This window comes from Zeus faber, assembly GCF_960531495.2.
Source record: "Zeus faber genome assembly, chromosome: 10".
NCBI lineage: Eukaryota > Metazoa > Chordata > Actinopteri > Zeiformes > Zeidae > Zeus > Zeus faber.
Genome location: NC_137199.1, coordinates 28,713,400 through 28,727,729, shown reverse-complemented (window position 1 = coordinate 28,727,729; position 14,330 = coordinate 28,713,400). Strand labels below are relative to the sequence as shown.

At 40.3% G+C, this 14,330-nt stretch overlaps 1 protein-coding gene across 3 annotated transcripts in view; it reads right to left on the bottom strand.

Annotated features, from left to right (window-relative positions):
* The window catches only part of matr3l1.1 (matrin 3-like 1.1), a 16,288-nt gene extending 1,958 nt beyond the window's left edge, over positions 1-14,330 (bottom strand). Inside the window, exons 1-21 of one of the 3 annotated variants that reach the window (XM_080008743.1) lie at positions 14,272-14,330; positions 12,056-13,122; positions 11,710-11,771; positions 10,261-10,299; positions 9,947-10,008; positions 9,819-9,850; positions 9,548-9,670; positions 8,777-8,902; positions 8,147-8,263; positions 7,842-7,966; positions 6,849-7,414; positions 6,529-6,592; positions 6,338-6,435; positions 6,204-6,249; positions 5,810-5,897; positions 4,524-4,599; positions 4,391-4,416; positions 4,117-4,245; positions 3,715-3,839; positions 1,846-2,125; positions 955-1,036 (exon numbers count right to left, since the gene is read on the bottom strand). In XM_080008743.1, the coding sequence (XP_079864869.1) occupies positions 955-1,036; positions 1,846-2,125; positions 3,715-3,839; positions 4,117-4,245; positions 4,391-4,416; positions 4,524-4,599; positions 5,810-5,897; positions 6,204-6,249; positions 6,338-6,435; positions 6,529-6,592; positions 6,849-7,414; positions 7,842-7,966; positions 8,147-8,263; positions 8,777-8,902; positions 9,548-9,670; positions 9,819-9,850; positions 9,947-10,008; positions 10,261-10,299; positions 11,710-11,771; positions 12,056-13,066 (3,277 nt within the window). In that variant the 5' untranslated portion in view covers positions 13,067-13,122; positions 14,272-14,330. Of the gene's footprint in view, positions 1-954; positions 1,037-1,845; positions 2,126-3,714; positions 3,840-4,116; positions 4,246-4,390; positions 4,417-4,523; positions 4,600-5,809; positions 5,898-6,203; positions 6,250-6,337; positions 6,436-6,528; positions 6,593-6,848; positions 7,415-7,841; positions 7,967-8,146; positions 8,264-8,776; positions 8,903-9,547; positions 9,671-9,818; positions 9,851-9,946; positions 10,009-10,260; positions 10,300-11,709; positions 11,772-12,055; positions 13,367-14,271 lie in introns of those variants that run through there. The other 2 variants (XM_080008742.1, XM_080008744.1) reach the window with 2 other exon arrangements.

Genomic DNA, 14,330 nt, shown 5'->3' with positions numbered 1-14,330 from the left:
AATCGCCGTGAGCAAAACATTCAGGCCCGGACCGCTCGGTTTATTAGGGTTTTTTCTGCTCTCTGCACGAACTGATCTCTGATCCACTGTGCGTTTCTCCAAACAAAACCAATAATAATTTTCTTTTGTTTTTTTATTGAAGATGTATTTATTTAGTTTTATGGCTAGACATTAATGCTAGCCCAGGGCAAGTAAACTGCACACTGGGCAAGTGAAAAAATAAGCGCAATCTCTAGTGTAATATTATCTGAAAAACTGCATACTGTATTGCTAAAGCGGAGCTTTTCCAGCTATATATCGAGATAGATATCTATCTTATTTATTGTAATTGTTGCCTGTTAATTGTCCAATTTGGGCAAGTGGCTTAAAAAGATAAATGTCAAACCCTGTATTTTATTTATTTATTTAAGGGTTTTTACATGAAACAAAATCCCTGCGTGAATGAGTCCGGTGCAGCGTTCCCCACAAGGTTGGAGAATGCAACAAAAGTCGGAACAAACTTTTAAATGAGGCCTTATGAGAGTGAGGATCCAGCAATTGGATTGCTTATCTCTCGCTTCAAATTAGTTCAGAAACAGATTTTGGTGGACTGATCAGGTGAAATCAGTAAAAGCTACAGAGTAAATAGAACAAAACCCGGAAGCCACGCTCAAACGCCATTGGTTCAGAAAACTGGAGGCTCCTCCCACTGAAACAGAGCGTCAGGAGCACAGCGGATTTGGAGGTATGTTACCATGGCTCTAATGCATAATCGGAGAGATATTTTCAGCAAAACTTCAAATACATGTTTTGGGGACCTCAGAGACCTGTATTAACTTGTGACGTGTAAAAAGGAGCATAATAAGTCCACTTTAACAATGTCCCAGACAAACATTACTAGAAAGAAACACAAAGCAGAAAAAACGACCCATTAGGTTTTTGCACATCAAGTGGATTGGACATTTAGTTTCTTACCAACAGGTTTGGGCGGCTCTCCGCTGCCTGGCTCGGGTTGGACCCCGTCCTGCGTCCGCTCGCTCTCTTCCACCTTAATGCTCTGGATAAAACAAATCATGTGTCACATGCAGTCCTACAAGAACAACTCCAAAGACCGTGCAAAACCAAGTAGGAATCATTATACAAATAATACGATTAATTATGCAAAAAATGTGTTATTCCAGTAAATGTCATGAATGAGGCATCACACTGAATGGTTTTAATCATCACGGAGCACTTATGTTAAAAACACCATATGCCACAGATTCTGATCACAAAACCAAAAACCATTACATTGATCAGATGCTTTTATCCAAAGCGACTTACAATTGTTTGAAACACCGCTTAAGTGTGTTTGAACAATTAAGGGGTTGAGTGTCTTGCTCAAGGACACTACAGCATGCTAGCAGGAGGAGCCTGGGATCCAACCAGCAACCTTTATTTAACTAGACGACCAGCTCTACCTCCTGCTACCGTCCCCGCCATAACCAACTGCATTTATATTATGACTATTTTGTATAGATTGTATCGGTGTGCAAACTCGCACAATTTCCTCTTTGACAGGGTTTGATAGAGGTTTATGTACGTTTCCATTTTTTCTTATTGTTTTTATTAATTTGGCCAATTTTTGTATTTAATTTTGAGGTTTTGTAAAAATTGTCAATTGTTTTTCCCATTTTCTACTTCATTCTTTTATCAGCATTGCAAATTCATTTTGATGTGATCTCCCCCCCAAGACGAATAAAGTATCTGTCCACATAGTTTGTGCTTGTTGACTATGATCATTGTTTGAAATAAAAGCTCAAACATCTGTGGAGGTAAAACAGACAAGCGCATGTAGCTGGGACTGTGTTTGTTGCTTCACCACACCTGGACGTCTGCAGCGGTGGTGCTGGTGGTCTCGGACCCCGTCACCTCCTCTGGGCCAGTGGAGGCCTTCCCCTTGGAGCTGCTCGTTGACGGCTTCTCTGTCGCCTCCTCGCGTTCCAAGCTCCTCCTGTTGGACAGCTTCTTCTCCAAGCTCTTGGACTTTGTGTGGGAGCGGCTGCTCCGCTCACTCCTCCTGCTGCTGCTGCCGCTCCTCCTGCTGCTGCTCTTGGATTCCTCCTTTTTGTCCTCCTCTGAGTCAGAGTCCGACTTCACCGCCCACCTGCGCGCGCACGCACGCACACACGCACACACACACACACACACACACACACGAGAGAGAGAGCGAAAACACCGTCACAGACAGTTTAATGTGCAGCAGGCAACCAAGAGCTACAGACTTATTTCAAGTTTAAACATTAATATGTATTGCTATGCTGAGCCCTCAGCACCAACAAAAAAAAAAAAAAAAAAAAAAAAAGGTTAAAAAGAGCCCAATTCAGGATAGACAGAAATTGAGTGAGCCAGGAGGCTGCTTGGCACTGAAATTATATAAGTGGTGCATTATTGTGACAAATTAAGACCAGTATACTTTGGAGCAGCTATACGGAAATAATTAAGTTTAACTGTCAGAGACCAACAGTAGTGTTCGACCGATTGTTTTTTTTTAAGGGCCAATGCCAATATCATGTTTTTTGCATCGGATAAAACAACAATTTCATAATAACAAATGAGACAAAATTACTAAACTTAAATTAACGATGTATTTAACACGAATGTTATTGTCTTCATTGTATCTCCAGTTGACTTATTTTAAATTAAAAAAAAAAAATGTCCACAGGTAATGAAAAAAATTAACTTTGTAAAATTGTTATGTTGTGTGTATATATATTTATATTTTTTTTAAACCTCATGAATGAAAAATAATTATAAAAGGCGTATTATTAATAAGCCTGGTCATGAAATAGGGTTTTCCTGTTACAGAAGTGCAGGACAAGTAGAGTATTTACAAAAAAACATCCAGTTTTTACGATATTAAGTCCCGTGGAGACGGTGTGATGCAGCACGGGACAGCAGGGACACACAGTCGGAGAGAAGAGAGCGAGGAAGCAGCTGCTACAGGTACATCCATAGTGTGGTATTGAAAGTGTTCCAAGTATTCAGAATCAATATGTATACAAAACAAAACATTCGTCTGCAGACAATTTGTTTATCGGCCTCGTGAGCGCAGGCAATGCCCGATGCCAATTATCTCAAAATGCGCAATTATCAGCCCAATAACTTGGCTGACCACGAACCAACACTAGTGTACTGATCATTTGCTGATCTACAAATATATTTTATTCTGTATTCCACTCAAAATGAGGCTTTGCTATTGTAGAATATTCAGAGATTAAAGAGGAGGAATTATTTTCAGCCAAATGATGCATTTGGCAGTTCTTCCTTCGTTTAAATCTAATATCTACAACCCTTACCTATGATGGAAGGGTATTTGTGGCATCATTATTTCCAGTTTTGTGCTTAAAACATCTCCCATCGGTTTTTTGTTATCAAGCATATTTTGAAATGTTAAGTGCTCCGTGTAACTATCTGAATCTCACAAAAAGGAGCAACAGATCAGTCGGTAAAGCTCTCAGTACTGAAGCAGTTGGTAAAATGATAGTGTGTGTCAATGTATAAGGTGACATTTTAAAACATGGTTAAATTTGTGGTTGGAAAACAAAGGAACCCAACCTTTTAATGAACAAATAAAAATGGCAGAAATTTGTGTTTGGAGTCCTACGCCCCCAAGACAAAGATCAGAAGATTCTGGTCTCAGGAAGTACAGGCATGTGACGAGAATGACAGTGAGAGTAGTGATGGTGTCTGTACCCTACGGTGAGCTGGGGGTACTTGAAGGAGAGCTGGACGTTGTATGGCATTCCCTTAAATTCTTTAAAGTTCAGCTCCCTGGCTGCTCTGATGGCTTCTGTGCAGCTGGACATCTCGATGAAGCCCTGGAACACAAGCCACGGCCACACTGGAAGACTTAGATATATTCATAATGACAAAATACTGTTTGGTAGCGATGCAAGCTAAACTTGGGTGCAAAACAATTAAAACCACAAATGTTTAAGTATCAAAGAAACTGGTTAAAAAATGAAAAGTGTGCTAAAGTCCACTTTGACTTTGTGAAATAATTGGGAAGAGGAGTAACATCATATAAGGATAAAGATATAAACAGAGCTTGTCAGGGAGAAGGGTACGGAGGTTGTAACGTGGAGGGCACCTCACCTCCCTGCGGTTGCGGATGAGAAAGTAGCGCGTCACCTTCCCGTAACCCTTCACGATGTTCAAGAAGTCAGAGTCCGAGTAGTAGTGCCATGGCAGGCTTCTAAAGTAGATCACTCTGGTGAAGAAAGTCTGGAGAGAGAGAGAGAATGAGAAACACCACAGCGGACCGATGAATGAGCGCCTGTGTTGGCCGACACTGGACCAAAACCCTCTGGGTGAGTGGATCCCCATAGAGAGCTACGCCCAGCGTACTGATTGAAAGACACTTCCTTACCCTTGGAGAAGATTTATCCAGGTCATCTGTAAAGCAAAACACCAAAGCATTAATTTGTGGAACTTATAGCTGACTGGTTAAGAGAGGGTCTTGCAGGTAAAACACGTGGACCGCTTTTTAAATATGAACGCACCTTCGTCGCACTCTTCCTGGCTGACCTCGTCCAGCGTGATACAGTTTTCCAGGAGGTCGGAAAAATCAGGCTCCTCCTGAGGGACAAACACAAATGCACACAGACACAAAAAAAATGTATTTCATCAAAAGGCAGTAACTGATTATTTAAATGATGAATAACATGATAGTGGGTTTGGACTGGTGTTTTTCCATAACCGTGATCCCAGAAAACAATTTTGCCTTGTATCAATATCTTGCCAAGACTCAAATATGGCTAGTGTAATAAAAGTTGTGGTATTATTACCCCAATTAGAATTATCACTATTATTATTTTTATTAATAATAATGTTAGTGTTATTATAATGCTCTATCACCATACTGTAGGTATAAAGTTTATATTTGACTATACATATACGATAACATATATGTTGGTATATATTCTATACTACGTTACACCATACCACTTTCCTATGAAGACAACTGGTTTTTCCAAAAACGGGTTTTTCCAATTGTAGATTGTTAACAGAAAAAATACAAGAAAGTACTAATTAAAACTAACATTTATTATGTTTGTGAAATAACATGTATTTATTATTATGTAAAATAATCACAAAGTTTGTGTTTGTTATTATTTCAGATGCAGAAAAATAGCCGCAAGTCTAAGATGATAAAGAAGCAATTGTCTAAACATCCAGCCTAAGAGGTCAGTCACATTGTTCTAAAAGAAAACACTAAAGAAATATACTATGAAAAAAATCTATCGAACCGGCCTATCTTCAAAATGCTTCATACGTAATGCCATGAAAGTTGCATGCATGAAATTGCATGACTGTAATTATGTTAGGTTTATACGTCCCGGTCACTCTGAAGGTCAGACCCAATATTCTAAAAGAAACTATGGTTATCTACCGACGCAAGTCCACAACGTTTGATGTTTGTACGTTGAGTAAATTGAGTTGCATTTCACATAACACAAATAACTGCTGGACCCTGTGTATTGATGCCTGCAGCTATATTTGTTATTATTATTATCTCTTTATGACATGCACCGTTCTGTCTGCTTGTAATGCCTGAATTTAAATGTCATACTATCTTATACAGCAATGTCCCAAATTGATAATTTGTATATCAACAAAAATCATGACGCAGATAACGCAGGAATAATTGTGAAGCCCTCAGAGCTGATTTGGGATCAGTCCCGTACAGAAATGACAGTAACAAAAACAAACAAGAAAATCTGCGAGGAATCAAAGGATCTCGGTGACCAGAGTGAGAACCTCTTTGTTTGTGAATGAAAGGTTGTACCTCAGTCTCTCCTGGGTGTGTGTTCGAGGTGTCCTGTTCTGGTTGAGAGCCACAGTCCATTGGTTCTGCTCTCTCTTGTGTCTCTGTGCTGCGGATGGGGCAGAGCACCAAACTTTTAATATCATTAATCCTACTAATCACACAGACACACATGCCACAATATCTGCTTATGAATACAAAATATCCATTTTAAAGAATCCAGCTGAGGTTCAGCATATTGCACTGCTGTTCATGTAAAGTGGGATCCCAAGTAAAACGTCTAATATTTCAGATGTGTGAGAAATGTCATATTTTTCCATTATTAATTTAGACCTCAAATTTGTATCACAATTTATTCATTTGGTAAAGAAAATAATATACCAGAGAAGGACGATAAATGTGTTTATTGATTTACCTGGAACTCATTTTCTGCTCAACCTCTGGTTCCTCCTCCACTTTCACTGGATAAAAGACATTTTTGACCAGTCTTGATTTGCGTTTGAAGACCTTTGCGTTGGCGACAGTATCAAAGCTTTGTTTTAGTATTACCTTGCTGTAGATCCCCCTCCTCCTCTGTGTCTTCCAAGCTCGCCCCATCCATACCGATCACCTTCATCCCCTCAATGTCGCTCTCCTCCCCAGATAACCTGCAGGGCAGGAATTACAGTCTAATGTCACTGTTTAAAATTTTAAAAGGACAATTTATTTTACATAGATGACGAACTGTAAATCAAACTCACTCTGACTCTTCCTGTGTGGCAGCAGTATGATCCAACCCTGGCCAAGGAAGCTCAGTCTTTGACTCTGATGGACAGAGGGGAAAACAATAATCATGAAAGGATTTCATTATTATTATTTTTTTTTTAATAAATAAAAATAATAATGAATATAGCTTAAGGCAGCATTACACAGGGTCCAGCTTATTCATTTTAGGTACATGCTAGTATTATTTTTTTTCTTTATTGCCTTAGATTTTCGGCTATTTTTTGGCATCTAACAATAACTAATCTAATCAGTATGAGCACATCCAGCGACTTTTGTTCCTTTTGGGCTTCCTTACCTGTGGGCGGTGCTTTGTCGATTGCTGCGTTCTCCTTCTTGGTCCTGCTGTCTGAAGACTGGGAGCTCTTTGAATGTCCCTTGCTGGATTTGGACATTTGACTCTTGCTCTCACCCTCGCAGCTCTTCTCTCCCTTGCAGCTCTTCTCTTTGCTCTCATCCTCTCCGCTCTTCTTCTCTCCCTCTCTACTCTTTTGGTCTCTGCTCTTCTCACCCTCTCCACTCTTCCTCTCACCCTCTCTACTACTCTGTTTGCTTTTACCCTCTCCGCTACTCCTCTCTTTGCTCTTCCTCTCTCCTTCTCCGCTACTCCTCTCTGTGGTCTTCCCCTCTCCTTCTCTGCTACTTCTCTCTCCTTCTCTGCTACTCCTCTCTCCTTCTCTGCTACTCCTCTCTTTACTCTTCCGCTCTCCTCCTTTGCTACTCCTCTCGCCCTCTCCACTGCTCCTCCTGCTCTTCTTAGATGCTTCCTCCTCTTTCTCTCGCTCTCTACTCCTTGGGCTCGGGCTTCTTGTCCTCTTCTTGCTGGGACTTTCCTCCTTGTATCTCTTGGCGAACGGCAGTCGCCTGTGGGATGACAGAAGAATGTCTGCTGTGCTGCTCTGGGTCACGTGTCCAGCTACTATAGACTACAACTGATGTGTTAGATGCCTGGTTTTGAAGCCAACAAAAGACTTCATAGAGAGTACAAGAGATCATAACAAAAGATTTATCATTTGAGTTATTTATAACTCACATACATATACAGTATATAATTTTTAATAATTACTACTACAATATAATAATATGAGCCCAATCATTTGAGAAAATTATCATAAATGATTGACAGGACTGTGATACTTGAGTTTGCTGTAAAATAATATATTAGTGTATTTATTATGATTTATTTTTTTACATCAAGTTCACATCATATTTATACATATTTTTGTTTTATTGTGTTCAGGTTAGGGTCAAGGGACTGAAACATTGCAGGAGAAGTGAGAATCAGACTTACATGAGTGTGCTGTGATCCACAGAGAAGTCTACCTTTATCACTTCATTGTTTATTTCCAAAGTGTTTGATGAATAATGGTTAACAATCTTCTTAGCATCGTCCTCAAATTTCATTTCTATGAAAGCCTGGTGTAAAAACAAACACATATTTAATATTACACTGTACACGGGTATTCCATGCAAATATCTCGATTGTAAGAGTATACATATGGTTGACAGACTAAATGGATTTTAATGAGGACAATTCTTTAGGGTAGCAACAGTTCAGATGTCATTTTTGAATTGTTACTGAAAGGTGGAGCTCACCACAGAGGGCAGGAAGAGTGTGTATAGAGGAGAACCAAAGCGTTTGATTATTTTGATGAGGTCTGAGACGCCATCCTCTCCTTGTGGGGCCGGAGTGTAGCTCAGCACCCGAGAACTCTGGGAGAGAAAGATGGAACACACACAGGTCAGAAGACCCAAAGGTACTCACGTGGGTTCAGGTTTAGGTTGTAGTGAAGTGGTGAAGTCTACAAATACCTCAAACACATCATCAAAGGTCGTTTAAAAGAAAACTCCGGAAAAGAGTGTATAAAATACAGGGAGCGGCCTAGGAGCTTTGTGGAAAAAATGTCAGCCTTCACTCCAGTTTCAACCCTTTAAAATTGTATTGACCTGAGGGAACCAGTGTAGCATCTCCCCCATTGTTTTGGTTCCTTTAACTCGTGAAATGATGTCAGCCCTCCAAAAACCAGTCAGTCTATCGCCTCATTTTGTCACCATGTGAAGAAAGCAGGTTTTTGTTTTTTTTACATAAGTACTGCATGCCTGGTTTTGTGTTCAAAAACAATCAACAACAAAAAGGAGAAAAGGAGTTCCAGTGTACCATTTCATCTCATCAGCTTAATAGCTGATAGAATGGGCTTCAACTACTTGTTTAAGGAGAGTTTGTACCTGGAGGGTGTTAAAGGTGGTGGATTGGTAGAAGCTGATGTCATTTCCCTGCACAGTCGCAGGGTTGCTACTGTAGTACTTCACCAGGTCCCTGACCTGCTCACTTGATCCCATTTCCACAAATGCCTGGAGAGGTGAACAGTGAGGGTCGTTATTGAAATGTAAGCAGAACAATTTTGAATGAAAAAACATGAGTTGCAGCAAATTAGCAATGTTTTTTGTGTGCCATGTGTATGTTCCAAAACTTGTAAAAATTGAAATCCTTAAAATAAAAGTTAAAATCCTTGTAATTTCAATTGGGAAAAGAAACTAACAAGTTGCTGTTTATTTATTGCAGAACTTGTACTTGTTCATAATACTTAATGTATATAACTCATATTAAATTGGATGCAATCGAAATAAATTAGTTGCATATTTGTGAATGTTTGTTTTTCCATTCTTGAGTTTTCCCATGTGTTAGACCACTGCACACACACATGCCCACCTAAGTTTCAAAGACAAAAGTGTTTGGTTTACTTACTTCAAGCTCAGCCTCTCAGCCAATTGGGCCATATGGACATTTATGTATGCAAACCGATTACATATAAAACAGGCTCGGTGATACACCAATATAATATTGATATTGTGATATGAGACTAGATATCATCTGGGATATTGGCTATTGTAATACGTTCATTTACTTACACGTTGTCTTTAAGGCTGCATTACAGCAAAGTAATGCAGTGACCTTGTAGACTACCTTCTAAATAATTGAAGATAAATCAGACTTACCAAAGATGGAAACATCAGGACTTTTACTAATTTTCCAAAGGGTGCAGTCAATTGCCTCAGCTGATGTTCATCAATGGACTGGGCTTCAAATTTAGCACAAACAACTTTGCTATTTCCTGGTGACTGTGAATTACATAAAAATATATATACAAATATATATTTTGTTTTCCTCAGATGAAGACCACAACTTAATGTACAAACAGGGCCAACTTTCACCAACACAGCAGGGCTACTGTAAGAGTCAATTAACTTGTTTCAAATGGGTCAATACCTTTTTTGATGTCTTTTTATTCGGCCGAGCATCTGTGGGAAAATTAAGTTAGTTGGTTAAATAAGTTAGCACAATAGATGTAAGTAAAATTACATGGAATAAACTATGATATTTTAATTTCACTTAACAATTGGTTGTTTGTTGGTAGACGGGCCTTCTGTCCTTTGGCTTCTCCGGTCGGTTATCATCCCTTGAGTGAGGGGAAGAGCTTTAACTGGGATTTGCACTCTCTTTAAATCTTGCCTAGTAACAGTGATAAAAATGTTTGTTCATTTTAAAAGCGTAATGCTGTATCTCATAGAACTAAATTGCACTTTTTACAAGAGAGATGGGAATACTACAATTGGTTAAATAATCATGGAAAAATGACATTAAGACTAGGTTTGGACATACTACAACATGAGGTTAGAAATGTAACACTGTAGTATAGACTGGAACAAACCATGGGATGCTTTCCATGCGGCAGTCCCAGTCAGGGAACCTAAAGGACACAGACAACAATGAAACAATGAAAACGATGGCTTTAAAATTAAAAAAAAACAAAACAAAAAAAAAAACACACCTCACAATAAAATGTCTTGTTTCTTGCAACTAGATTAACCCCTTGGTATTGCATCTAGCATTTCTATCTTGTAAAACGGTCAATTGGCAACAACAGGAGGTTTTTCCTACATTGAGAATTAAAAAGGCGTCCGCCTGCGTAATTTTCTGGCCGCTTGGATGCAATAAGAGGGTTTGGGAAAAATATAACTATTTTCATGATAATTACTGAATTGTTTGTTGTCAAACTCCTGTGTCTTTCTATTTATTTTAATAACAAGTGCTGGTGGTTGTAATCCAGAGCGGCACTGCAGTTTCATTCGAATGTTCTGCAGAGGAGAAAAAGAGGAACTGCTTGCAGCTGTAAGACAGAGCTGTAACACACTTAAAAGACCCTGGTCGGAGGACATAAGAGATCGGCTCGTAGTGTGTGGCCGCAGGGGGTCCATAGTATAATGTGGATAATGTGTTCTAAAATTAACAGAGTTTAACAGAGAGATTAAAATCTGTGTAATGTGTGACCATCTGTTGGGGCCTAGAAGCAGCATTTTGGACGGCCCAGGGAAGATTTACTAAGGCACGTAAAAAGAGCATTGTAGTAGTCCAAACGTGATGAGATAAAACCATGAATTAGCATTTCTCCATATCAGCTTGTGACAGCAGACATGATCTTGTCAGCATCCTAATATGGGTTCTGCCCGATCACTAAGTGAATGTTACAAAAATGATTGGTCATCCAGTTCATGGTCGGATTTAACAATTGTTCAATACACAAAGTACACTCTCCAGCATCAGCAGCCATTAAGATATCATTTGAGTCCGTAAGGAGAGCCGTTTCAGTGTAGTGTAGTTTACTAAATCTCAATTGAAATCTGTCACACCCTGTGCAAATCCAGTATTTGAATGAGTTGCTTTTCAACATCTTTTCTAAAACTTTAAAAAGAGAGTTGTTTATAATAGTGACCAAACAGGAAATGATAGATTTAAAGACCTTTAAGAACAAAGAGGTTGGTAGGACATCTAGTGGCCTCAAGGAGGGTTTCGTTTTTCCGAACAAAGCTGTGATATTGTATAAAGAAACAGGATAGGATTTCTCTCGCTGGAAGATATTACAGAAATAAGATCTCTCAGCTCTTCACCATGTCATTGAGGACACCCATGAGTTCTTACGTAACATGTGCACTTCAAGCTTTGTGGCTCTCCACAAGCGCTCGGCCAGCTGACATTTGGTGTAGCACTTGTTGCTTATAAACGATGTACGTTTTTTTTGCACTTCCAAAGCTCTCTGCGGCCATGATAAAATGAGGTTTTGGATGTTTTCATCAAAATACCATATACAGTGAAGACTTACTTCTGAAGGAGCACAAGTTGTGCATCTGCATGCTGAGACCCATTGATGTGCTGATTCCAGAACTGCAAGCAAAGAGCAAAGCGTCTGATTTCAAAAACGGACACTAAAAAGCATCTTTAGTCAGAGTTGCTGCGACCATGGCTCATCATGGGGGTTGTGGGGTAACGAGACTGTTAAAATCACAGCAATAACCTACCTGCCTTCCTTCCTTTTGCATAGAGCATGTAAAAATTGCGTTTGTAAAATAACCATCCACACATACAGACAAATAAACACCCGCTCTGCCCAGCAGCCTGTGGTCAGAATGAAGAAAGATTCATGTTTAAGGAGTGATGAAGGTACTTACCTTATCCGAGAAAACTGTAATATCACATAGTGAGCAAGAGTAGGGGTAAGCTTCTGGTTTCACCCCGTGGAAGTCGCGTGCTGCTTTCCTGCAGGGGGTCTTATCAGTCAGACTGAGCCTGCTCCTGCTGCTGCTCCTGCTGCTACTGCTGCTGCTGAAGCGAGCATCTCGGTCCTGGTGCTTCATTCGGTTGTAGTTCTCCTTAGGAGGCTCTGACTTATAGGTAGTTGTACATGACTGGAAATCATGAGGAGGGCGCATTCTGTTGTCGGCCTCTGCTCTTTCAAGGCTGTAAGAGAATCCCTGATACCTGGAAGGGGGTTTGTCCTCTCTCTTAGTGTAATCTGCGAGTCTTTCCTTATGGCCGTAGTCAACTATGTAGCTTGATGACGGCAATGATGATGACGGAGGTGATAATGATTCTGTTCTGCAGAGATGTGTGCAAGCGATGGAGTCGTTCTGCCCGAGCTCTCCCCATTGGTCTTCCCAATCCGACACCTTCTCAGCTGGGATGGGCTTGGGTGATAAACTGACATGTTCTAACGGGTAATGCATAGACTGAATTTGATCCCACTCGTCAGTGGAGCTTGCAGCCGGTAGACGGGATGTACCAGGAATGTGAGAGACGGAAGAATAGGGTTCTGATGAATATAGTTCAGTTTTCTCTTTGCTGTCTTTTAACCCTTTCAGTATATACGGGATGGTCTCCATGTTGAGAACATCATTGGGAAGCTTTACCAGTTTGGACAGATCCTCTGATTTGAGTCCATAGCTGTGGAGGATGCCATGAGCTGGGTTTTGATTGGAGTAGCTAGACTCTGCAGAGGCTTGACTTGAGGAAGACATGGGATAGGAGGGAGATGGTGAAAACCGTGATGATGTTTGCAGAGGTTGTCTGTAAAAAGCTGCATTTCCTGTAAACTGGGCAGCATTTGTGCCGTGAGTTCCACGATCAGGTTGAGACTCCTGAGAAGGCAGTGGAAAATTTCTGTATGGATAGTTGTGAGACATGTTGTGAGACTGACGTTACGCAACACAATGTGAGGGGTGTTCTCTGCAAGAAGGAGCTGCCAGGGAAAAGAGGAGATGTAAAAAAATATTTATATTCCAACGTTGACTTCTGCATTTACGGATTTTGCCTGATCAGTATCTAAGATTTCCATGTTCACATAAACCGGCCAACACACAAATAGCACCAATGAATGACATTTACACACACACACACCACTGAAAAGAAAGTCAAATATTCCACTTGTGATGAAATTACAATCAGTTCTACTCAGATTATTAGACTGTTGTTTTTCATCTGAGCTTTATTGATACATTGTTTATCAAATAAATTTATTTCTACACTCATGGAAGCTAATAACAGCCATGAAACAATAACAGTATGAAATAATACACAATGGGCACTATCACAGGCCAAGAAATGTTCGCTTAATTTGAGTCGTTATTTATGTATCTCTGGAAACCGTTCAACCACAAGTTAATTAATGAACAACCAAAGGACTTGTAAAATATCAAGGAATTGAATTGGATATGTCTATTAAATCGATCACGATAAGTGTTTGCTCAAATTTCAGTTTGACTTTAAAGGGCTCGTTCAGTTTGACGGTTGATCTGGGTTACTATGAACTCCGATCGCCATTTTTGGAGGATCACTTACATTCATTTGCATAGAGAAATAGCTAAAATATACGAAATGTACACAAATGGAGAAAGGGGGGGGGGGAAGAAGGGTCGAGGTTTCACACAAGATGGTTGCGAGATTTTCTGTGACAGTTTTTCACCGAACAAGACTTCCGAGCTATCTCTTAACCAAAAAATGCCGACTGACGTTCACACTCAGTGCGAGTAATCCCCCACATGTGGCGGCTTGCTCCCATCAACGTGACCTCAGCTTCCCAAGCTTTATTGTTAAACTGAAGCGGCACACAAATTTGAGCACAGTCCGCAGTGGATATGACATAGTTTTGATTTAAAATTGCACATATATTAGACATAAAGAACAACTGTTAAATGCTCCGGGTCGACGTCTGGGACGTTGGCGAGCGAGCAGCTCGTGTGACAAGCGAACACGCTGTAAACAGCCAAACGAGCCTGTTGGACGAAGCGGCTGGAAACGCTGCTGCCTAGTTTATCATGAGCAAACATTGCGACGGACATCACACCCGGCGGTCGTCGGGAGACATGTTTCAACGCGCTGCTGGTGTTACCTGGGCTCGTAACGGTTCGTCCAGCGGCTTTACCTGGATTAAAGTTCGTTCAGAAACGG